This window comes from Schistocerca gregaria, chromosome 7, assembly GCF_023897955.1.
Source record: "Schistocerca gregaria isolate iqSchGreg1 chromosome 7, iqSchGreg1.2, whole genome shotgun sequence".
Lineage (NCBI taxonomy): Eukaryota > Metazoa > Arthropoda > Insecta > Orthoptera > Acrididae > Schistocerca > Schistocerca gregaria.
The window spans coordinates 533,191,935-533,217,750 of NC_064926.1; the positions used below are offsets into that span (position 1 = coordinate 533,191,935).

At 36.9% G+C, this 25,816-nt stretch overlaps 1 protein-coding gene across 1 annotated transcript in view; it reads right to left on the reverse strand.

The window, feature by feature from the left end:
- Positions 1-1,509: 1,509 nt before the first annotated feature.
- The window catches only part of LOC126282264 (carboxypeptidase N subunit 2-like), a 287,526-nt gene continuing 263,219 nt past the window's right edge, over positions 1,510-25,816 (reverse strand). Inside the window, exon 10 of the mRNA XM_049981874.1 lies at positions 1,510-1,723. Coding sequence (XP_049837831.1) covers positions 1,570-1,723 — 154 coding nt within the window. The 3' untranslated portion in view covers positions 1,510-1,569. The remainder of the gene's footprint in view (positions 1,724-25,816) is intronic.

Sequence of the window (25,816 nt, forward strand, 5' to 3'; positions counted from 1 at the left end):
TGCCAACAGTAAAATTCAGAGGCGGTGGGGGTATGGTGTGGTCATGTTTTCCATGGAGGGGGCTTGCACCCCTTGTTCTTTTGCATGTCACTATCACATCACAGGCCTACAATGATGTTTTAAGCACCTTATTGCTTCCCACTGTTAGGAGGAGGAGGAGGAGGAGAAAAATTAAAGTATTCCATTCTGGTCTTTTTAATTAAATAATTATAGTATGTGTGCAAATTTTACGTTTTAGATGCAGCACAAAATTCATATGAGCTGTATTTATTGATATATACGAGGTCCGTTCAAAAAAATTTCAGCAGATTCATAATTTTGCATCTTTGGTGTGTTGAAGTGAGAAGCGGTTGGCATCCCTGCACATGCCTGTCTTTAGTGTGTAACTGCCAGAAGTTACATTGCTGTATGTCAGTTATTGTTCAGTGGTGTCTTGAATAGAATGTTGTGTCCCACAGTTTGTGAATTTTGAGATGGCAGAGTTAGAGGAGCAATGTATAAATTTTGCATGACACTCAAAATCTTTACAGAGACACAACAAATGCTGCAGGAAGCCTACAGTGATGAGTACTTAAACCATACTCAGTATTACAAATGGTTCACATGGTTCAAAAATGGCCAGATGGAAGTTAAAGATAATCCTTCTGCACGATGCCCTTTGATATCAACTGCAATGCTCTTATTACAAACGTCAACGAAATTGTGCGTGCCAGTCGAAGACAGAGAGATTGCAGAAGAATGTGGTGTTTCAGCTGGATCATATAATAAAATCCTGACACAGCATCTTGGAATGCATCATTTTATCACCAAGTTTGTCCCATGGCTCATGAGTCAAGACCAGAAAGACCTTCACCTCCCAATCTGTGAAGAGCTTGTTGATTGACCAAACAAGAACAAGATGTTCCTTTAGAGAATCATAACTGGTGATGAAATATGGGTCTACAGTTATGATGTTGAGACCAAGGTTCAATTTTCACAATGGATCAGCAAAGGTTCTCCAAGGCCAGAAAAAGCTGGTCAGATCAGGTCAGGTCAAATTTCAAAGCCATGCTGATAGTTTTCTTTGACTTTGAAAGATTAGTTCATCATAAATTCACACCACAAGGTCAAACTGTTAATCAATGGTACTATTGGGGCATGTTGAACTATTGCGCAAAAAGGAACTCATTGTGCTGTCCATTCACCATACTCTCCAGACCTGGCCCCTGTGGACTCCCCCCCCCCCCCCCCCCCCCTCCAGAGTTAAAAGCCCCATTGAAATGATGCAGATTTATAACAATAGACAAGATACAAAATTTGCAGATGGTGCTTTATGTATGGGTGTACCAAGTCTGCTTCTGGATGTGGAAACAGCATTGGGAGCAGAGTATCAATTTTGGAGGAGAGTATTTTGAAGGATACCATACACAACAAGTAGAAGGTAAATGTAGGAAAATTCTGAGGAACAATTCTGGAATTTTTTGAATAGACCTCTTATATATGTTAAAGGAAGTATCATAAATAAAACTCTTTTACTACAAAAATTGCCTGTATTTTGCATACATGGTTATAAGGTGTGTATATAATAAATTAATGACAGTCAGCAATTGTTCTCCAGTCTGTGAGTGCCTTTCCCTTCACCTCTGATGGCTCTGCACACAGCGACGGCGCCAGAAGTACAGATGGCTGAAGGCGTCCTTTAGCAGCCAGCTTGTCCAGCACTGGCTTCAGATTGCAGTCACATCTAGAGAGAAACCAATGGTTATTTACACACTTCTAATAAGTTTCAGCAGGATAGTGGCCAAACAACAAGGTCCAGAAAATATACCTGACAATATTTTGTTAGTAGTTATACTACATTTATTTTTCAAGTGCTACGTATATAATCAGATTATCACCAGTCTGGCCTAGGTGAAAAACATGGTATAGCCTAAAATAACAACATTAAGGAAGTCAGATCTTATTTGAGTATGAAGTCAACATTGAGCAAGTCACATGGCAAAATATCAACATATGTCAGGATATGCTCATGATAGCACCATTTCAGGAAGTTCAAGCTTATGTCACACTGATATGCAAGTACTTGTGAGAACAAGTGGAAACTCCGTGATAAACCTAATGTTAATGCCAAAGACCAGCAATCAATCAAATCAAAAATTATCTCCCTTAAGGAAAATATACATTCATAAGAAAATCTATTTGAAGGATAAAATAAACAACAGATTTAACCAGCTTGCACCAACAACATCTTTCCTCAAGTGAAATTCTAGCTGAAAATGGCAGAAAAAAGAGTTGTTACTACATTTCTTGACAAATAATGGAGGAAAAACTGTCAGGCACTGACACAAACTAACAAATTAGTGCTATTGTCACTCCATAGACTATATTCTGCGTATTTATTCATAGTTCTTGTCTTGGGATCACAGACAGATCCAAAAATCAAATTCATGGAAGATGTAAAGATGAACTCCTGAGGGAATACAGCCATTGCCTCTATACAACCCACAGATTTTCCATGTTCTGGGCCATAGGGGGGTTAGACAGGTAAGATAATGAAAGATGTAGAAAATTAAAACTGAGTGAAAAGAAGAATATTTACTGTGAATAAATGCTGAAATGGAAGAAATTAAGGCCACATGGGTGGCAAGAACCAACAACATGTTGTAGTGCTAGTTCCCATCTGTGGAGTTCTGAGAAACTGGTGTCTGGGAGAAGAAGCCAGATGGCACATGTGGTGAACCAGGAATCAAGGTTACAATTGTCATGTTGTAGAGCATCCTCCACAATGTGATATTGCATGTTGCCAGTATACACCCTTTGCTTATGCCCATTCATCCTAACTGATAACTTAGTGGTAGTCATGCCGATGTAAAAGGCCATACAGTGTTTGCATAACAGTGGTATATGACATGTTGTTTCATGAATGCCTCTTCATTTGATAGTATATGTTTTTCCAGTTACAGGATTGCTATAGGGGATGGTAGGAAGAAGCATCAGGCAAGTTTTGTAGCAGTGATGGTCACAGTGGTAGGACCCATAGGGTAGAGAGATGGGTGTAGGAGCAGCACACGGTCTGACAAGAATATTGTCGCGATTGGGATGAAAAGCTGTTCTAGGTGTGGTGGGCAAGATTTCATTCCATAGCATGATTTTAGGAAGTCGTGGCCTTGTCAAAGTAGCCAATTAATACATTCCAGACCAGGATAATACTGAGTCACCAGTGGTGTGCTCCAAAGTTGTTTTTTGGAGCGATCAGCAGTACCAGGATTTGATGTGATGGTCTGGGAAATCTGCTTTTGAACTAGGCTGGTTGGGATCCCCTGGTTTGGTATAGCTACATTGATGGCGACATCTTTACTGCATGAACTCATGGTGAGACTGACTTGTTGAAATTCCTGGCATCTCTGAATACCTAGTCCCAGTTACATTTCATATGGTTCTATTTCAGTTCCCATGCCACTTTGCTTGATGCTGATCTTATACTCACTGAAGGCCAGTTACACACTTTCATCCTCATTAAACCTACCAACAAACAATATTACTTAAATTTTGATAGTTGCAATCCTTTCCTTGTCAGACATTCCCTTCCATACAGCCTTGGTTTCAAGGCAAACATATTTGTTTGTATGCAGACTCTTTACAGAAATGCCCACCATTCTCACCTCAGCCTTCACTGCACAAAATTTCCCAGACTAGTTCAAAAGCAGATTTCCCAGGCCATCACATCCCATCCTGGTGCTGCTGATCCCTGTGAAATACAACTTCGGAGCACACCACTTGTGACTCCGTATTATCCTCGTCTGGAATGTATTAATTGGCTACTTTGACAGGGCCACGACTTCTTAAAAGCATGCCATGACATGAAATCTTGCCCAGCACACCCAGAATAGCTTTTCATCGCCATCCCAATAGCCACAATATTCTTGTCAGACCCTGTGCTCCTCCTACACCCATCTCTCTACCCTCTGGGTCCTACCACTGTGACTGTCCCTGCTGCAAAACTTGCCTGATGCATCTTCCTACCACCACCTATTGCAGTCCTGTAACTGTCAAAACATATACTATCATATGGGGAGCCACCTGTGAAACAACACGTCGTTATCAGCTGTTATGTAAGCACTGTTCTGCCTTCTACATCAGCATGACTACCACCCAGTTATCAATCAGGATAATGGGCATAGGCAGACGGTGTATACTGGCAACACTCAATATCCTGTTCCACAGCATGCTCTACAACATGACAATTGTAGCCTGAATGTCTCTTTCACCACAATTGTCATCTGGATTCTTCCCCCCAGACACCAATTTCTCATAACTCTGCAGGTGAGAACTAATGCTACATCATGTCCTTGGTTCTTGCCACCCTCCTGGCCTTAATTTACATTAATTTCTTTCATTTCAGCATTTATTCACCGTAACTACTCTTCTTCACACTGTTTTAGTTTTATACATCTTTCATTGTCTTACCTGTCTATTTTTGACTGCGCCCCTCCCACCTGTGTTACATACAATGCACTTAGCTTTTCATTCTTATTAACTCGTGCATGATGTTTAAGCAGCAATCTCAGTCTCACTTATTACCTGGTCTGCCACTTTTAAGCTTCCAGATTTTCAAATCTCATCCAATGCAGTCCCCAACAGTCAGTCTGTCCTCCTCATCATGTGCAGTAAGTCTCCCCTGACCCACGATTCTGCATGACTTTCTGAAAATCTACCCCTTTTCCTAGACCTCTCCAGTCTTTCCCCTCCAACCCTTCTGCATGAAGGAGAAGCCACTTACTCTGAAAACTTGCCTAATTACAACCATCTTATGTGTGTGCTGCCACTGCTTGGTGAGTAGATTTTTTAGCTATCCAATTACATTTATTTTGTCAAAACTTAATTGCTTTTCTTCTCACACAGTAAACGTTTTGTTTTATGAAACTGACTCTTGTAGATATGTATCCTATAGTGAATTATTGAACCTCAAAACACATTGTATGATAATGAGCTGTTAAGACATTATTAGACATTGTAAACAAAGACCACCTTTATCCCTGAGACTTCGTTAATGATAATAATTATTTGACCCTTCAATGTTACACTGAATTTGCAGGTATTTTAAATGAGTCATTCCAACTTACTTCCATGGGTTGTTATTTAGCCCAAGTTTATCAAGGTCTACCAACACTTTCTCCAGTTCATAATCTTCTGGCAGTGTGTGTATCTTATTGCCAGAAACATCAAGGTAGGATAGTTTTCTCAATGAGCTCCCTTGCCACCACCCAGGTTTCAAGCTTGTGAGTTCATTGTTTGCAAGCAGCAGAGACCGCAGTTTAGTTAGCGGAGACAGGATGCCTTCAGGAAGATCTGTCAGGTGGTTTTCTGACAGATCAAGTGTTTCCAACTTGGCTGTGTTCCTGTAATGAGAGTAATTACACAGTTAAACAAAAAAAAACATTTTTACTTTTGGCAAAAAGAAAATAATGTTATATTACCAGGAAAGACTGCAGCTGTTAGCTGAAATTGCTGACAGTGGTACGTGAAACCTGTGTTTCCAAATGACTGTGCTATATCATTGCTTATATGGTTTTGCTAAAAGTCCTGCAAATACATGTTTCTGTGAACACTATATTACATTTATTTACAATTTATGGTGTTTTGTTAGAAGTACTGAAATGAATTTATAGAGTATCATAAAACGTTACCAAAAATCTGCTTTCCTTGCATGATCTTTTCGATGTCTTTAAATAGTTCTATTCATGTTCTGCCATCATGAGGACTGTCATTTTTTCTTATGTTCTTTTATATCATTTCAAAAATAAAAACAATTTGTATCTTTAACAGTGGAAGTGGAAGACTAATAATGTATACTAGAAGCAAAGGACCCTACATAGAACCCTCAAATCACAATTCCCGATAGCTTCATATTCAGAATGTCTATCATCACATGGAGGACACGGAACTGACAAACATTTCATCATACAGATGTGATAGAATCTGTTTGCTGTGGGCAGTTCAGAAGAATGCCCACAAGGAGTGGATTAGCAAACATGGAAATTGTGTCTTGCCTTTCCAGTATTGCTGGCAGTGGTCTGTGCAATTATCCATCCAAAAAAAATATTCCCATATTTAATGGATGTAATTGTCAGCCTTGTGTTATATTTGATTTGATCACTGTTTATGGCCTCTTTTTTTATTTCTTTCTTACAGCACCAGTACCAAATGGGAAAATTTTTGTGAAACATGCATTCAAACCATATCTTCATTGTAAGTGAGAAGCAGAGGGAAATATCTTTCCACTCGCAATATTTCAGGGAATAAAACAAAATTTGTGGCATGGTTGATAAACAGCTAACCATTGTACTACATTAATTTGTCGATGGATAAATCATAATTATGCATTTGTCCAATGAAGTCAATAGGCATGGCACAAAAGGATATACCTTCAGGTAACAGGTCATGTTGCAAAACACCTGTGAAGATTTAAGGGCTGCCACGGACCACTGCAGCCTCACTTGTTACACAAGAGTCAATATTTACAGCAAGAGCTCTGGTGTGTATTGATTATAACCCTACACTACTTGCTTTTCTCCTGGGCTGTGATTTAACCTTTCTTGTTACCTATCAATATTTGGTTACTGCACAGGCTTGCCCCTCTACTAAGTGCACCACTGTCTTCGCTTAATGTTCAACCAACATTTTTGTTTTCAGTGGACAAACCGATGGAATATGGATGCACAGAGTGCTTCCCAGTTGACACTTTATACGGTGTTCTCCAGCACTGATATGAATTCTTCAATAATCTTTCAGAGTAATATATTGGCAAGAGGTGTCCACCTCAAAAAGTCATTTTGTATATTTCCAGAAAATCAGGAACTGTTACCTTCTGTGATTTAATTGTAAATAACTTGTGCTTAATAAAATCTGGTTGTTGAAGAACAAGACTTACAACACTTACCTAAGTCAGACCTATACCTGGTCAGCTCCAGTTAAATAAAGAGCCATGTATGAAATGACTCACATTTTATACCAACCAAAAAGCAATCTTTAGTCAACTTTTTACATAATGATAACATAAGAGCACAAAAGCCAATGCTTTATGTCTGTTGCATGCTATTTTGATTCCTCTTCCTTATACAAGCTGGTAAGCAGCAATCTATTTTCTCCTACACTGATAATTTTTCCAATCTATTTTCTCACCTAATTCTGCTATTTTCTCCTTTTCTATGCTGCTGCCTATTTTATCTAACTTGTCCTTCCATTTTCAGTCTACTGACATGAGTGGAGAACAATTTTTTCCCCATTGGTGTTTTATTTTGGATCAAATGATATGTTACTCACAACTTCAGGAGAAGTCCACATTATTTTTTACCTTCCTCTTTCAATGGATATTCACCTGAAAAAATCTGCAGGCAGTGATGAGATTTTGTTTGACTCAGCCCAGAGATATTTCAGGCGTGTTGCAGAACTGAGCAGTCCTGATGGCAGAGTTGTCAGCTTGTTATGACAGAGTGCCAATTTTTCCAAGCGGGATGCAGAACTGGAAAAAAAACAATGACATGGGTGTAATTTGCTTATTTTTTGTAAACTGACTGTGCTAAACCATAAATTTAATTAAGAAGTTCATTTTGAAGTGTGTTTGGTGCTTTTAGAGTATGAAGTTCAACATTCAGTGACCACTTTGTCCATCAAGAGCTAAATTCTGTTCCCCAGCTTACTATAAAATATTATTTAAGATGATCCTGAAGCTACCAGTCCAGAGACACTAAAAACTTGCAAGGTGAATACCACAGTAAGGTAGCAATGTTACAACCCATCAAAAACAACTGTTTTAATTATATTTAAACATTTGAGATTTCATTTTAATTTTGTTCTTAGGTTTCATTAACAGAAGATTTGTAAAATTAATTTCACTGCCTAGAACTTCATAATGTTTGATCCACTGATTTTCAAAAACAGTTTTAGAAATACAAAAAGTTAAAATACTGGTAGTGAAAATACTGAAATATGTTGACTAGTCATGCATGTAACACTACAGCTCAGTTCTCATAGCTGCTTAACAAAAGCAAAGCAGTCCTCAGCATGATTTTTACAGGCCTTACTCTGACATATGAACTGACAGATCAAACCTTTTTCCAAGGTGGTCTACAGTTTTAATGTGGATTCAGAAATATGGTGCAGTCTTGCATTTTTCACATGTACAAATCATTGCCAGAGGTAAAAGGAAGGAAAGATAACTGTTAAAGAAACTCTTGGGACTGACAGAGGATTGAATCCTGAAAATCTGTCTGTGTCATCATAACCACATTATCAGTAATTCACCCATTACAAATACATACACAGAGAATTATGAATTCAAAATTGAGATTAACCATAGTGGGTCATCCAGGAATCTCAATGAAGATTATTTGCTGATAAAAACAATAATCATATGGGAACCAAGACCAACTATAATAGCACTGAAAGATTAGGACGGTAAAATAATGATTTGTCATTGGATTTTTTGCCCATTTTTGTTCACAAAACATTGAAAGTAATAAAAATGAACTTATTGGTATGTTTCTAAACTACTCAGAGTTCACATATTTCTAACACCATAATGCTTAGTTATTAGTCTAAAATTTTTAACTCCTTTTAATTTTTTCTGTCAAATCAGCTGAAATGCCATCTCTCCAGGTCCAGTTCCCAATAACCCACTTATCAGGAAAGTTCAAAAATTTCTACCTAACAAACACCAACAGGTTTAAGGGGAAGCATCTAATTGCACCCTAGAGACACAATATGTTCTAATCATGCAACAGATGACACTCAGAATAATTCTTAATTCTTAGATGAATGGTTCTTTCAGCTATTGAGAGCAAAGATCTTAATTCCTCTAAATTCTCAATTATACTTGTCATTTTATCAACTCTTTAGTATATCATGTTGTAAATGAAGAAATATTAATGATCAAAGGGGCAAGGAGATTCAAAAGTGCTAGAGCATAAATTACAGATAAGCAGCTCTACCGCACAACTTTAACAGTATACCAATGTGAAGGAAATGCGACTCTACAAATTTATCATTCATCAAGAACACAAAAGGTGGAAATTTATACAATGACATAAAGCAATTAGCCTACACCACTTAGCATTTCTGAGGCAGCAAACAGCTGCTACATAGTCCTCTATGAACTGACACAGTTAGATTGAACTTTTTGCCTATAGCAAAATTAAGGTTAATCTGACATGAAAAATCTAAACACAAAAGACAAGAACTGCTCTTATTCTTTTTAGCTCATTCAAGCATGCTATAAACTCACCTCAAGAGATCACTAGGAATTTCAGTTAAATAGTTGCCACTAACATCTAATTTCTCCAGCCTTCTGTTGGAAGCACACATTCCTTCAGGCAACCTTTCCAGCTTATTGTTGGATACATTCAGTCTTTCAAGATGAGTCAGGCTGCTGAGCAGTGTAGGTGGAAGCTCTGTCAGTAAATTGTCCTGAAAAACAAATGTTTTGTTTCACAAAAGCAACATGCAATGAATGTTGTTGTTGTTGTGGTCTTCAGTCCTGAGACTGGTTTGATGCAGCTCTCCATGCTACTCTATCCTGTGCAAGCTGCTTCATCTCCCAGTACCTTCTGAATCTGCTTAGTATATTCATCTCTTGGTCTCCCTCTACTATTTTTATCCTCCAAGCTGCCCTCCAGTACCAAATTGGTGATCCCTTGATGCCTCAGAACATGTCCTACCAACCAATTCCTTCTTCTAGTCAAGTTCTGCCACAAACTCCTCTTCTCCCCAATTCTATTCAATACCTCCTCTTTAGTTATGTGATTTATCTTCAGCATTCTTTTGTAGCACCACATTTCGAAAGCTTCTATTCTCTTCTTGTCCAAACTATTTATCGTCCATGTTTCACTTCCATACATGGCTACACTCCATACAAATACTTTCAGAAATGACTTCCTGACACTTAAATCTATACTCGATGTTAACAAATTTCTCTTCTTCAGAAACGCTTTCCTTGCCATTGCTACATTTGATATCCTCTCTACTTCGCCCATCATCAGTTATTTTGCTTCCCAAATAGCAAAACTCCTTTACTACTTTAAGTGTCTCATTTTCTAATCTAATACCCTCAGCACCACCTGGCTTAATTGGACTACATTCCATTATCCTCGTTTTGCTTTTGTTTATGTTCATCTTATACCCTCCTTTCAAGACACTGTCCATTCTGTTCAACTGCTTTCCAAGTCCTTTGCTGTCCCTGACAGAATTACAATGTCATCAGCAAACCTCAAAGCTTTTATTTCTTCTCCATTGATTTTAATACCTACTCCGAACTTTTCTTTGTTTCCTTTACTGCTTGCTCAATAAACAGATTGAATAGCATTGGGGAGAGGCTACAACCTTGTCTCATTCCCTTCCCAACCACTGCTGCTTCCCTTTCATGTCCCTTGACTCTTATAACTGCCATCTGTTTTCTGTACAAATTGTAAATAGCCTTTCGTTCTCTGTATTTTACCCCTGCCACCTTCAGAGTTTGAAAGAGTATTCCAGTCAAGATTGTCAAAAGCTTTCTCTAAGTCTACAATTGCTAGAAACGTAGGTTTGCCGTTCCTTAATCTTTCTTCTTTAATGAATAAGATCACAAATACTGATAAAAAGGAATCAAGGACCACCACTGATAATGATTCAATGGTCATTGAGAATACCATTAGAATCTGAGCCTGTCCTTTATTTCAGAATGGACATAGAAGGGGCATAAAAATTATTGTTTAGTTTAGTGTTTCCAAGTAACTAACAGGTCATAATTGCAATCTTTTCACAATGAAGTGCCTGACAGTTTGCCTCAAAATTCCCTTCATGCTATATCTCTGTCGTTCTGCTCTGAAACTGTGTGCAGGAAAAATGAGCACTGTATGAGCTCTGATTTCTCTTATATTGTTATGGTCATGCCTTTCTATGCAGTTTGGCACTAACAAGAAATTTTTGCATTCAGAGGAGAAAGCTGGTGATTGAAAATTCTTTTGTTTTAATTTTTGGCTGTCCCAGTTTGTGTATCATATCAGTGGCTCTCTTGTTCTCTGTTTCATGATAATACAAAGTGAGCTGCCCTTCTTTGAACTTTTGCAATGTCCTCTGTCAGTTTTATCTGATGGAAATCCCACCCTGTGTAACAATACTCCAGAAGAGGACAGACAAGAATAGTGTAGAGTCTCTTTTCTGTGTTCTGCCAATAAATCACAATCTTTTGTTCAGTTTCTTTTTCTGAACCATACAGATATCTTGTCTAAATCATTTTGCAATTGGCTTTTATCATCTGGGAACTTTATGAGACGTTAAGTAACAGCATCATTTGCAAACTGTATAAGAGTGCTGCTCATTTGTCTTCCGAATTGTTTATGCAAATCATCAACAGCACAAATACAAACAATGGATTTTTTTTATGTACCATGCATGTTTTCATGTATCAAGATTTTACTTTAGTCAGTGTGAGTACAAAAATGAATGAAATGACAATTTGAGAGACTTTACTGGTTTCATTCAAATATTATATGCATATAGACTGGAACAGTGAGTGATATTATGTACTAAGGACAGGAATCAAACCCAGGTCTTATACTTATTAGGCAGGTGTGCTAGCCACTAAGGCACCTTGGTCCAACAGTTTGCACAACTGCATGAATTACACTGGGGTGCCTTCCTCCTCGATCCAAATTCTCACTGCTGCTCCAATGTACTTTAAATTCCCCCTCACAAACAAACAGAATTGCTGAGGATTTCCACGTTCTCACTCACTGCTTCAGTCTATATAGGTAAAATCTTATCTGTACGAGACCAGTGAAGTCTCTGAAATTGTATCATTTCATTTGTATGATGCTGAGGTGCTATTCCAGTACATGGAGAGCCTTGGCAATTCTGTTCATGTTTAAGGGGACATGTAAAGTAGGCTGGGGTGGCAGTGGGAATTTGGATTGAGGAGGGAGGCATGCAAAGGTAATCCGTGTAATTGTGTGAACCGCTGTGCCAAGGTGTGTTAGTGGCTAATGCACCTGCCTAGTAAGTAGGAGACCTGAGTTTAGTTCTTGGCCTTGGTACAAATTTTCACTTATCACTTCAGTCTATATACATACAAATAAAATAGAAAGAAACTTCCACATGGGAAAAATATATTAAAAACAAAGATTCCAAGACTTACCAAGCGGGAAAGTGCCGGCAGACAGGCACAATGAACAAAACACACAAACACACACACAGAATTACTAGCTTTTGCAACCGATGGTTGCTTCTTCAGGAAAGAGGGAAGGAGAGGAAAAGATGAAACCCACATCCTTGCGTCTTTCCCTCTCCTTCCCTCTTTCCTGAAGAAGCAACCATCGATTGCGAAAGCTAGTATTTCTGTGTGTGTGTTTGTGTGTTTTGTTCATTGTGCCTGTCTGCCGGCACTTTCCCGCTTGGTAAGTCTTGGAATCTTTGTTTTTAATATATATACATCCAAATATGAATGTGCCATTAGTGTATGCCACAATATAAATTCTTGTTTTGTTGTATAATGTCACATATTTGCTTTCATGTATTTAGTTGTCATTTGATACAAGTTATAAAATGAGTATACAATGGTCAGTTGTGCTCTTAGTAAAGTCAATAAAGAAGTTAAAAAACAGGCTCACCTGTAGCAGGAGATCTTCAAGTTTAACAAGAGGATCTAGCAGATGTGGAGGCAAAGATTCTAGTTCATTTCCTGATATGTACAGGTCTTCCAGCTCAACCAGTCCATCAAACACTCTTTCAGGCAGAGATTTCAGCTTATTGCTGCTAATGTCAATTTTCTCCAGCTTGCGATTGTTTCTAATGAGGAGCAAAATGGTAAGATTAGTATTAGATTTGTTTGTCATAGCCTCTATAACAATAAACTGATGAATTCTGCCTATCGTGTGCTGAAATGAATTCAGAGTTTTGCTGTGTACCACAAAGACAGTAAAACAATGGACTAATTGTGCCCTAGGCAGAAAGAACAAGAATAAACAAGAGTTTAAGAATGAAAGTCTGTTTAAATTATCTTAAAATTTATTTTGATAAATATAGTGTCACAAAGAAGGTAAAAAATAAAAACAGACTACCTGGAACAGCTTTAAGTAACGTAAGTCATCGAATCTTACAAAGGCATGAAGCAAGAATACTAATATGAAAAGTAGATAAATCATTATTTAGAACCAGATGATTCCTCTCTATGATGGAACAACAAAAGAGAAAAATAAATTTTTAACATGGATTGTCACTTCTATTTTTACCTATTTCACTTTTTTCTCTCTTCATGTTTTTCACATGGAATCTGTTGAATCAGTGGCTTGGAGTTCATAGTGTCAAAGATTTTGTCAGACAAAAAATGAACATTTAAATTATAGAACAGTTAGCTATTTTTGTGAACTATTGAGTCAACAGTTTTATAAAAGCAATATTTAAGGTCCTAATTTCATGGGAAGCAGATTTTTACATTTCCGCCACAAATGGAGATGTTTCATTATTCGGAAATGTATCCAAGAAATCAGCTACTCCACTCTTTTTTTTCTCTCTCAAGAGAGATCCCTGCTTCAGCACTTTTGTAGCATTAGAAACACAGATATCTTCTGTGGCTTCTTTCTTGTTTCTCCACTAATTTCTTTTTTCTTAATAATTCAGGTAAGAAGACCACAATTTCAAAGTTTAGAATTTAGTACCAATCTCTTCCACTGAAAAGTCTTAAGGAACATGAAGTCCAAAAAAAATCTTATCATATTCATCATAAACACTATTAAATTAAGTTCTAGTTGTTAAAAAGTGCTTTGAATGAAAAATATCCCCCTACAAAACAATTTCACTATGTTGTTCCCAAACATGTGTCGCACCAAGAATCATCTTTTTAACTATTGCAATGTCTAATTTGGATCCCTGATTTAAGGGTTTACAAAGTGGAAACACATGTTTTAACTTTGAAATTTTGTCTTATTCCAAAGATAAATGTAAAAACCACAGTGTCCTTATAAGAAAAATGAATTAAAATAATTTATGGAGTACACATTTTGAACATACATTAACTGTAAGTTAATTCCTTAAGTCAATATGAGCTGACAGAAATACTAAACATGATTAAATGGGTGTATGGACTATCAATTAAAATTGTCTGTTGAGACTTCTTCCAAATTTTACTTCCCCATCAGACATCATGAATATGCTTTAAATGAGACAGCATCTATTAGAAGAAGAAGTACATCACGAATTACGAGCTTTCGCAACTGGCAGTTGCTTCGTCAGGAAAGAGGGAAGGAGAGGGGAAAATGAAAGGATGTGGGTTTTAAAATGAAAGGATGTGGGTTTTAAGGGAAAGGGTAAGGAGTCATTCCAATCCTGGGAGCGGAAAGACTTCCCTTAGGGGAAAAAAAGGACAGGTGTACACTCGCACACACACACACACACACACACACACACACACACACACACACACACACACACACACACACATCCATCCGCACATACACATATATTTTTCCCATGTGGAAGTTTCTTTCTATTTTATTGTGCGGATGGATATGTGTGTGTGTGTGTGCGCGAGTGTATACCTGTCCTTTTTTTTTCCCCTAAGGGAAGTCTTTCCGCTCCCGGGATTGGAATGACTCCTTACCCTCTCCCTTAAAACCCACACCCTTTCATTTTTCCCTCTCCTTCCTTCCTTCCTGACGAAGCAACTGCCAGTTGCGAAAGCTTGTAATTCTGTGTGTGTGTTTGTGTGTTTTGTTCATGTGCCTGTCTGCCGGCGCTTTCCCGCTTGGTAAGTCTTGGAATCTTTATTTTTAATATATTTTTCCCATGTGGAAGTTTCTTTCTGTTTTATATATATATATATATATATATATATATATATATATATATATATATATATATATAAAGATTCCAAGACTTACCAAGCGGGAAAGCGCCGGCAGACAGGCACATGAACAAAACACACAAACACACACACAGAATTACGAGCTTTCGCAACTGGCAGTTGCTTCGTCAGGAAGGAAGGAAGGAGAGGGAAAAATGAAAGGATGTGGGTTTTAAGGGAGAGGGTAAGGAGTCATTCCAATCCCGGGAGCGGAAAGACTTCCCTTAGGGGAAAAAAAGGACAGGTGTACACTCGCACACACACACACACACACACACACACATATCCATCCGCACATACACCTATGTGTATGTGCGGATAGATATGTGTGTGTGTGTGTGTGTGTGTGTGTGTGTGTGTGTGTGTGTGTGTAACATTATTGGAAACCTATGCTTGTTTTAAGGTGAATATTTTTCTTCCACAAAAGCCCCAGTATAGGGTTGTCTTGAAAAATTCTTAATGTTGTTTCACCTTAATATACTGTGTATGTGCGGATAGATATGTGTGTGTGTGTGTGTGTGTGTGTGTGTGTGTGTGTGTGTGTGTGTGTGTGTGTAACATTATTGGAAACCTATGCTTGTTTTAAGGTGAATATTTTTCTTCCACAAAAGCCCCAGTATAGGGTTGTCTTGAAAAATTCTTAATGTTGTTTCACCTTAATATACTTAGACTTACTTGAAAATGTCTGATGGCAATGAAGTAAGGCCATTATGGGTAAGTTCGAGTTCTTCCAGTTTGGGATTGTGAGAAAATAGACCAGATGGCAAGGTGGTAATCTTGTTGTATGATAAGTCCACTTCGTCTAGCTTGGGATTATTTGCAAATATTGTTTCTGGAACTTCTGAAATTTTATTGTCTGAAAGATTCACCTATAAAACATATATACACATATTTAAGTAAGACATTTTTAAAACATGCTGTTTTATGAATTGGTTATATAATTATTCAATCAAATAAAATCAAGGAAATCTAATGGTACCAGACAGACCCTTGAGCAGGTAACAGTATTATCACTGGAAGCTGCTCACAAAATTTACTCCTAGCAATTTAAACACTGTAATAAAGTGAAAGAGGAACAGTGTGAAGGAAATGTGATGAATTAGGAGAAACTGGAAGACATTCTGAAACCTAGGCATAAAAAGATTAAAAAATAAAAATAATAATATTTTTTATTTTGTGCAACTTTTTGGTTTTGTGCTGCACATTGACTTTACACACTTCAGCTTTTCAGTAGTACATATATGTTATAGGTCGACACTGTATTGTTTCCATTGCAGTTCACTTTTTTATAATTATTTTCTTAAGAATGTGAATAAAAAGCCAAGACTGAGATAAAACAATATTTCACATCTTTTGAACTGCTTGGGAGAATTTTTTTGTTGACTTTCTCTTGCGCGTTCAGACTTATCTGGAGGTAATTTACTCAAATGAAATTCAGTGTATACTATTTTTCTTTTGCAATCACTTTTTTACCAGATAAAATGACAGCATGTCTTTATAGCATTTTGTGCAAGTTTTGATTTGTTTTACTTTTCAGTTTCTTTGTCTCTTACAAAGAAAATCCATATTTTTAACTTTTATTACACAGAATTTAATAAATTATAAAGCAGCTACATTACATCTGTTGTCACTAATTCGCTACTGTTTTACAAATTCTGCCATCAAGGCCTTCCTTGAACATTTGGCATTATATATACAATGTACAACTTTTGACCATTAATCAAAGTAATGTATTATGTGCTGGCTGTTAATCACACCTCCTAGGATTAGCTTTTAAGTGATAAGTGATGGTGAGTAAGCAAACAACAGTAAGTGCAATAACATCAGGTGCCCTCACATGCCCGCTGGCTTGCGCAAGCACATCTCATAATGCACATCCTGCTCTATCGCCTCCAAAGCAGCGCAACACATGATGAATCAGCATGCACAGTGTTGTTATCAAGTGCATACAGAGGGGCACAGGCAAGAGTGCACATGTATTCATCATAGTAGCTGTAAATTATATACTGTGTACAACATTAAGCAACAAATAATGTTGAAGCATGGATTGAGTACACTGATGATATATAAGCATTGTATTCATTACTTTTAATTGTATCGATCTATTATGACAAATGGAATATTTCTGAATACACTTGCTACTTGTCAGTATCCATTACATGTTCTAATTTTCTTCAAAGCAGTTCTGAACTGATGTGTGTTTGCTGGAGGACATACACGAGACACTTTATTGCTCCCCAATTTTTCTGATATTTTCTTTTCAGAAATTTCAAGTTCACTGCATCTGTTTTATTAGTCCACATGCATTTTCAGTGTATATAGTTATGGAAATACATTGCTTTGTAACAGCTTTAAAAATAATGTATAATTAGATGTAAAGATATGTGTATAATGCTATAAACCAGAATATTCACCTCTTCAAGACTTGGGTTGGTGGCAAAGGCATCAGCTGGAATTTCACTGATTTCATTGTTACGGAGGACAACATCTTTCAGCTTTGCAAGACCAGTCACTGATGGTAGCTGCTTAAGAGCGCATGATTTTACTATAACCTGCCTAATCTGAAAAGATATTTGTAGACACATTAGAACAGAAGTACACATGTGTAGTCTGTCGAATTTATTCACATAAAATGGGGGGATACTATAATTACTTATACACATTGGTTTATGTTAATCAAGATAATATGTGGGTTTACTTAAAACAACTTTCTTTGAAAATAACATCTTTTACTGACAGCAGCATAAACAAAATGAAAACTTTACAGTAGCATAAACACAACAGAAACTAAGACACCAATCTAGCTGTAGGTGAAGCCCAAGAATTCAAATGGTGCTGCTTTCCTCGGTGGAAAGTTACTGATGAGACTTGGTAACAGGTTATGAGCTGCTCATCCCATTGTGATCCATAACAACACAATACTACACAAACACTGATCTTTGTTGTCCACATGCTGGTCAGAGCAAGCCAATGAAAGAACAGTTTCACCAAGGTTGCTATGCAGCACACCGTACTACTTATACAATTCTCATATTATTTGTGGCGTTTGAAAGACAAAAAGCTTTTAATAATACATTTTTGTTTTCAGAAATATTACAGACTGGCAGCAAAACTAATTACCAAACACAATAGTGAATTAACTATATCTGAGCAACATTAAGGTACCTGACGTCGTAGTAATCTATGATAAGTTAGTAGGCTGCTAAATAACAGGAACCAGGAAAATCACAACAGTTTCAAAAGACATTATCTGATGAAACAGGAGAATATTGTTGATAAGAAATATTGCTGGACGCATAGCACAAGCAACTTATGCATGAAATCACTATAAAAACTTTTTTGGGGTCCCATGGTAATGCAAAACTTGTGAATAACAGGCAATTACAGATCACAATCTGACAGTAAAATACTGTACCAGATATGATTAAAATCATGTTCAATTAGTTTACCTAGTGTCACATATTTTATTTGTGATAATGGATGCAAAAACTGATGACTCTTTCACAGAGCACATTTTGTCACTTATATGTGATGGAGGACAGGTCTCCATTAGCAAATAACCAAATTTGCACCACATTCTCTGGTCTAAAGCTATCAACAAATGTTATCAGATGAATGCACCTGGACAAAGCTAAATAAATGCTTTTGTAATTTTCAATGAGATAGGGTCCGCAACTGCAATGAATTTTTTGAATGATTTCTTGAAGCCTTCAGCTGCCTTTCTTTTTATTTCCTGTATGATTGTACAATTTCAGCCTTAGGCCATTTTCAAGTATCTAAAACTGAAGTTTCATACAGTGGATATGTTAGTGACACTTGTGTTTTTGATATAGGAACAAGTAATATCTGTACATATACTAGATGCATTACAACTTACTTTACAGATGATTTTTTTGGTAACAGATTGCTACTATGACATCATAGCATGCTCATAAGTTAGTTCAAGGAGTTCACACTATTGTAAGAGCACATTACTTACAAACAGTTGTTGTAAAGCTCATATATAATGTACTTAACACTAGGAAGATTATAATTATTTTACAGAATTTTGTACTTAACCTGCATATGCTTTTGTCCTTAGTTATATTTAATTATTGTTCATCATTGGTATAAATATGATTGTATGGAATTTCTTTAAAATAACTTTTAAATATTTGTTCTGTTATTGTAGGAGCAATGATGAATGATGAACAATAATTAAATATAACTGAGAACAAAAGCATTTGCAGGTTAAGTAGCAAAATTCTGTAAAATAATTCTAATCTTCCTAGTGTTAAGTACATTATATATAAAGAGATTTACAACAACTGCTCAAAAGTAAAGTGCTCCTAAAATAGCACACCTTGAACTAATTTATGAGCATGACATGATGCCATAGGAGCAACAACGTAAATGACAATCTATTACCAAAAAATCATCCATAAAACCAGTCATAATGCGCCTAGTATGTTTACAGATATCACTTGTTCCTATATCAAAAACACAAGTGTCATTAATGTATCCACTGAATGAAACTTTCATTTTCGATACTTGAAAATGGCCTAAGGCTGAAATTGCACAATCGCACAGGAAATAAAAAAAAATTTTAAAAAATGGTAGCTCAAGGTTTTTTTTTTCTAAATAAAAGGATGCTTTTGTCTCTGTCATCTTGGAAATATTCATCTGTGTTAAAAATATTAAACAAAGCATGACAAATTTGATCACATAATACATACACACAACGTTTTCTTGACATGGTACCAACATCATCACCATGAGGTTGCCTACTTCCACAAGGAATTCTGTATTTAACAATAGGAAGTACTCTATCCAACTCTCACTGAATCACATCACATGTCATTGTGTAGTGTTGACCATTCCCCCCATTCTAATTCATTCTTGACTGGGCTCACATACTGTTGTCTGGTCACAAAAACAGTCGATGAATGTGGGAAAAACTGGTAATTATGCTGACTGGGTCAGACAACATTGGCACTTCATTCGCTCAGGGACATATTCTGATTATTTTGGTGTGCGGGACCCCTGGCCTTCAGTGATTCATCACAGATTAATTGTTTTTCAGTTTGATTCCTCTCTCCTCTCTCCTCTCCCCTCCCCCCCCCCCCCCCCCTTCCCATTTATCTTTGCATCCATACGGCACTGAAAATATTTTTCCAATAAACTAGTGGCATGCATTGTGTTGACAGGTTTAATGATTAAGAGTTGGCCAGTATGCATCTCATGTATATGTGCTCACTGAATGGAACTGAAGAGTGGCACAATAATGATATGCTGAAATTTTCAGGCAGCAAAGCAACCATATCACATTACTTCTGTCTGTACAGGAAATCAATGTTGTACATTCTGATGGCCCAACAATATGAAGGTGTTTTCATAGTAACAAATATAACTGGGGGAACAAACAATTAAGTCATTATTACATTAATACTCCATTACCTATGTTGACTTTAAAAAAGCCTACGGCTCCATAGTCAGACAAATGCTCTTTGACATACTGGAAAAATATGGCATCGACAGAAGAACTAGGGCAATTATACAACAGACACTCACAGACGTCACCTTGAAGATTAAGTTCCTGGAAGAAATTTTGGAACCCTTCCAGATACAAATAGGTGTCTGACAAGGAGAGGGGCTTTCACCAATCCTGTTTAACACAGTCTTAGACAAATTGTCAAACAATGGGAAGAACAAGTTAAAGGAATACAGCTAGGAAGAACATGTGAAATAAGAACAATCATAAAATGTCTGGCATTTGCAGATGGCATAGCCATACTTAGGAATAATACATAGGAGGCAAAGGAAGCACTGGAACATCATGAAATAGCTGCCAAAACAGGTCTACAGACATCATATGAGAAGACTCAACACAGGGAACGACAAACCAACAGTGTACCCATCATGCAAACAATGTATGGATCTGAAAAAAAAAAAAAAAAAAAAAAAAAAAAAAAAAAAAAGTATTTAGGGGAATACATACAAATAGGAGGATGAAACAAGGCATCCAACATAGAACAAACCGAAAGACTCCAGAAAGCATATAAACTCACATAGTCACATTATAATAAGAAAAGCATATCAAGACAGGCCAAAATTAGACATTACAAAACAGTTGCATTACCGGAAGCACTATATGTGTCAGAAACAACCACAATTGGAGCATCAGGCATTACAGAGACAGTAAAAATAGAATGCAAAATTCTCAGGATAATATGTGGACCCAATACACAAAGATGCATATCTACGAAAAGACCAACACACTGACAGACACACAGACATGATCAGAAAATGCAGAATAAATTTCTATTGATGCGTACAGAGAATGGACAACACCAGACTTACAAAGAGAATCTTTGATGTAATAAAACATTCAACCCTTAAGACAAATTGGTATCATGAAATAGAGGAAGACATAAGGCAGCTGGGGATCAACGAACAGACGATAAAAGACAGAAAGGAATTCAGGAACAAAATTAGGAATGCAAAATTTATAGTAAATGAGAAGAGGAAGACAGGAGCATTATGGACAGAACGAAGGAAACAAGGGCATATTCAAAGGATGAAGAGATTTTGGGACAAGAAAAGGAAAGAAGTGCAAATTGTGTCGTCATGAGATATTTGAGTTCAAACACTGTCCATAAGGGCAAAAACGATATGAATGAATGAAGTTACTCCATGATGAGATACTGGAGACCCCGTGTCCCTTATACTAAAATGCGTAGAAAATATCCCCAAACAACCTCTGAAATTTTATCAGCAGTCAGGTTTGTACTGTATCGTTCACCTAAGTAGGGAATGCAGAAATGTTTGCCCCTCAATTTTACCATCTATATAAATAATGAGTTGTTTCCAGCAGCTCATAATATGATATTGCTTCTTTATTCCTAATGGTATTTAACATTCTCTGTAAATCCCAGTAATAGGATTTTGTAGTATGAGAAAAATAATAGTTTTTTTCACCTTTCTGCAATTACTACCAGACTTCACCAAGTGAAGGTTCCTCTACAGCTGTTCTAAGCCTCAGGGAAATCCAGACAACTGATATCCACTAAGAAGCAGTCACTTTATTGAAACTTCCTGGCAGATTAAAACTGTGTGCCCGACCGAGACTCGAACTCGGGACCTTTGCCTTTCGCGGGCAAGTGCTCTACCAAGTTGGTAGAGCACTTGCCCGCGAAAGGCAAAGGTCCCGAGTTCGAGTCTCGGTCGGGCACACAGTTTTAATCTGCCAGGAAGTTTCATATCAGCGCACACTCCGCTGCAGAGTGAAAATCTCATTCTGGAAACATCCCCCAGGCTGTGGCTAAGCCATGTCTCCACAGTATCCTTTCTTTCAGGAGTGCTAGTTCTGCAGGTTTCGCAGAAAAGCTTCTGTAAAGTTTGGAAGGTAGGAGACGGATACTGGCAGAAGTAAAGCTGTGAGTACCGGTCGTGAGTCGTGCTTCGGTAGCTCAGTTGGTAGAGCACTTGCCCGCGAAAGGCAAAGGTCCCGAGTTCGAGTCTCGGTCGGGCACACAGTTTTAATCTGCCAGGAAGTTTCATATCAGCGCACACTCCGCTGCAGAGTGAAAATCTCATTCTGGAAGTCACTTTATTATTTATGTCTTTTATTAGAAGCTCTCGTTAACTAATCTACATCTACACAGATACTCCACAAGCCACCATACGGTGCATGGTGGAGGGTACCTTTACCACTCCTACTCATTCCCTTTCCTGCTCCACTCACAAATAGAGCAAGGGAAAAAAACTATCTATATGCCTCCATATGAGTCGTAATTTCTTTTATCATATCTTTGTGGTCCTTACTCACAATGTATGTTAAAGGCAGTAGAATTGTTCTGCAGTCAGCTTCAAATGCCAGTCCTCTAAATTTCCTCACTAGTGTCCCTCAAAAAGAATGTTGTCTTCTCTCCAGGAATTGCCATTTGAGTTACCGAAGCATCTCCAGAACACTTACATGTTGTTCAAACATGATGGTAGCAAATCAATCAGCCTGCCTCTGAATTGCTCTGATGCCTTCTTTCAATATGACCTAGTATGGATTCCAAACACTCTAGCAATACTCAAGAATAGGTCACACCAACGTCCTATGCAGTCTCTTTTACAGGCGTACCACTCTTTCCTAAAATTCTCCCAATATACTAAATTTGACCATTCACCTTCCTTACCACAGTTCTCACATGCTTGTTGCATTTCTTTTCACTTTGCAACCTTACGCGCACATATTTAAGTGTCAAACAGGACACTAGTAATAATGTATCGGTTTGTTCTTACTACTACTACTACTACTACTACTACTACTACTCTGCATTAACTTACATTTTTCCACATTTAAAGCTTGTTACTGGTCATCACACCAACCAGAAATTTTGTCTAAGCCATTTTGTATCTTCCTACAGTCATTCAACTCCAACACCTTACTGTACACCACATCACCATCAGGAAACAACTGCACATTGCTGCCCACCCTGTGTACAAAATCATGTATGCATATAGAAAACAAGAGTGGTCCTCTCATACTTCCCTGAGACACTTTTGCTGATACCCTTGTCTCTGATGAACTCTCGCTGTCGAGGACAACATACCAGATACTTACGAAGTCTCCATGCCATTCACATATCTGTGTACTTATTCCATATGATCATATCTTCTTTAACAGCATGCATTGGGGCACCATGTTAAATGATTTTCAGAAATCTAGAAATATGGAATCTGTTGCCCTTCATCACGATTTTCAGAAATCTAGAAATATGGAATCTGTTGCCCTTCATCCACAGTTCGCAGTGTATCATGTGAGAAAAGGGGAAATCTATTTCTCATGAGTGATGCTTTCTAAAACAATGCTGATTTGTGGCCATAAACTTTCTTTAGACAGAGAAACTTAACATATTCAAACTGAGAATATATTGTATTCAAGGAATCTGCAACAAACTGAAGTTAGGGATATTTGTGTGTAATTTTGTGGGTCCATTCTTTTACCTTGTTTATATACTAGTCACATGCACTTTTTTCCATTCACTTGGGACTCTAAGCTACACAAGACATTCATGATAAATGCAGACTAAGTATGAGGCCAGTGCCATAGAGCACTCTTTGTAAAACTGAATTGAGATTCCACCCAGACCTGGTGATTTATTTGCTTTCAAATCTTTCAGTTGTTTCTCTAGACCAAGGACACTTATTACTATGTCATCCATACAGGAGTCTGTCCAATGGTCAAATGATGGTATGTTTGTACAATTCTCCTGTGTGAACAATTTCTTGAACATCAAATTTGAAACTATTTCTTTTGTTTTGTTATTTTCAACTGCCACACCAGACTGGTCATCAAGGAGCTGAATGGAAGCCTTAGTGGCACTTAGTGATTTTACATAGAACCAGAGACAACTTATCCTTCTGTATTTCAATTTCACTATCTATTTTCTCACATGATTGTAATAAGAAGTGACTTGAGGATGGTTGTTACTCTTATATCCTTTGATAATCAAACATATTCCTTCTTTGCCCACAGTAAAACAGAACCTAAGGGTAATGAAAACCAAATTTCAATAATGCTACACAGTAAAAACTAAAAGCAGCTATTCAAGTATATGGAACTTTCACAACTTTGTAAATGTATCATATATACAAGAAGAATATATAGTCATTTGTTTTATTGATTTTTGTAAATAGCACACATAACAAGAAATGACAATCATATTTTGATTATTACCTGTGGGCAGTGTGACAGACCCTCCACCTCCCAGAGTTTGGCTACTTCTGTCACAATGATTTTTTCCAAACTGGCACAGTACTGTGATGATGGCAACTGCAGTGTCTTAAATCCACCTTCTTGCAGTCTTGAAATTACTAGCTGTTTTATTGATTTACCTGAAATAAGAGCAAATTCATCAGCTGTCTGGAAATCAGAATAGATGTCAGCAGGTGTGTGTCAAACATAGTGATGATTGGACCTACTGTGTAATAACTTCACTAGACTGAAATAATAAAAAAACTTCCAATCACATCTCAGAAAAGGCTGTTCCAAACTGTAAATGAAACATATACTGTGTATAATGGAGTGTATTGGGTAGTACACTGTTGAGAGATAATACATACAGGTAGTATACATTACTAAAGAGTGTTTATGTTCTTACAACATTCATGAAAGGTTTATAACAATAACGTTGTGACACATCTAAGTCTTGGGTCCTGCAGTGTAATTCAACCATATTTTATTAAAATTAATTTATCTCATTTGTAAATTTAAATAGAGCCCTATTCCACAAATAAAATAATAATCTGTGAGGAAAATACAGTGAGAAATCTTACTATTTTTGTTTATTGTTAATCAATAGGCATTGATTAACCCATTTTGTATCATCAAATCTTTAATTAGAATTTTTATATTATTGCACTGAAATTCAGATTGGTAAGTAAGCAATTACAGTTACAGGTATAGTCAAAATAAGGAAACAAAGAGTTATTATAAAATAATAAACAGAAAATTACTTTAACTCAGAAGTAAGATTATATTCAAGGTATGTACATTGCAATAGTAGATGGAAACAAAGAGTTATTATAAAATAATAAACAGAAAATTACTTTAACTCAGAAGTAAGATTATATTCAAGGTATGTACATTGCAATAGTAGATATAGTAATAAGTCATTTTTTTGCATTTATTTTCTATCTTTTGGCAACATCAGTGCAGAAGTACATGGGCTGTGAAAATGATCTCTATGAGAGTTGGTAGTTCTAAGTGGGAGCTCATAGCAAAGGTTGAGCTCAATGTAAAAATTTTGTGTTTAGAGCCAGTGGGTAGATCACATTAGGAATTATTTGAACTGAAAATGTAACATATTTCAAATACAAGATGTTGTAATAATAGTAAGTAAATGACTGAAAGAAAATTTTTGCAAGTTACACATACATTTCGCAGGACCTTGAAGAGATTTCTGTGTCAGCTACAATCTGTCTCGCGTGTGT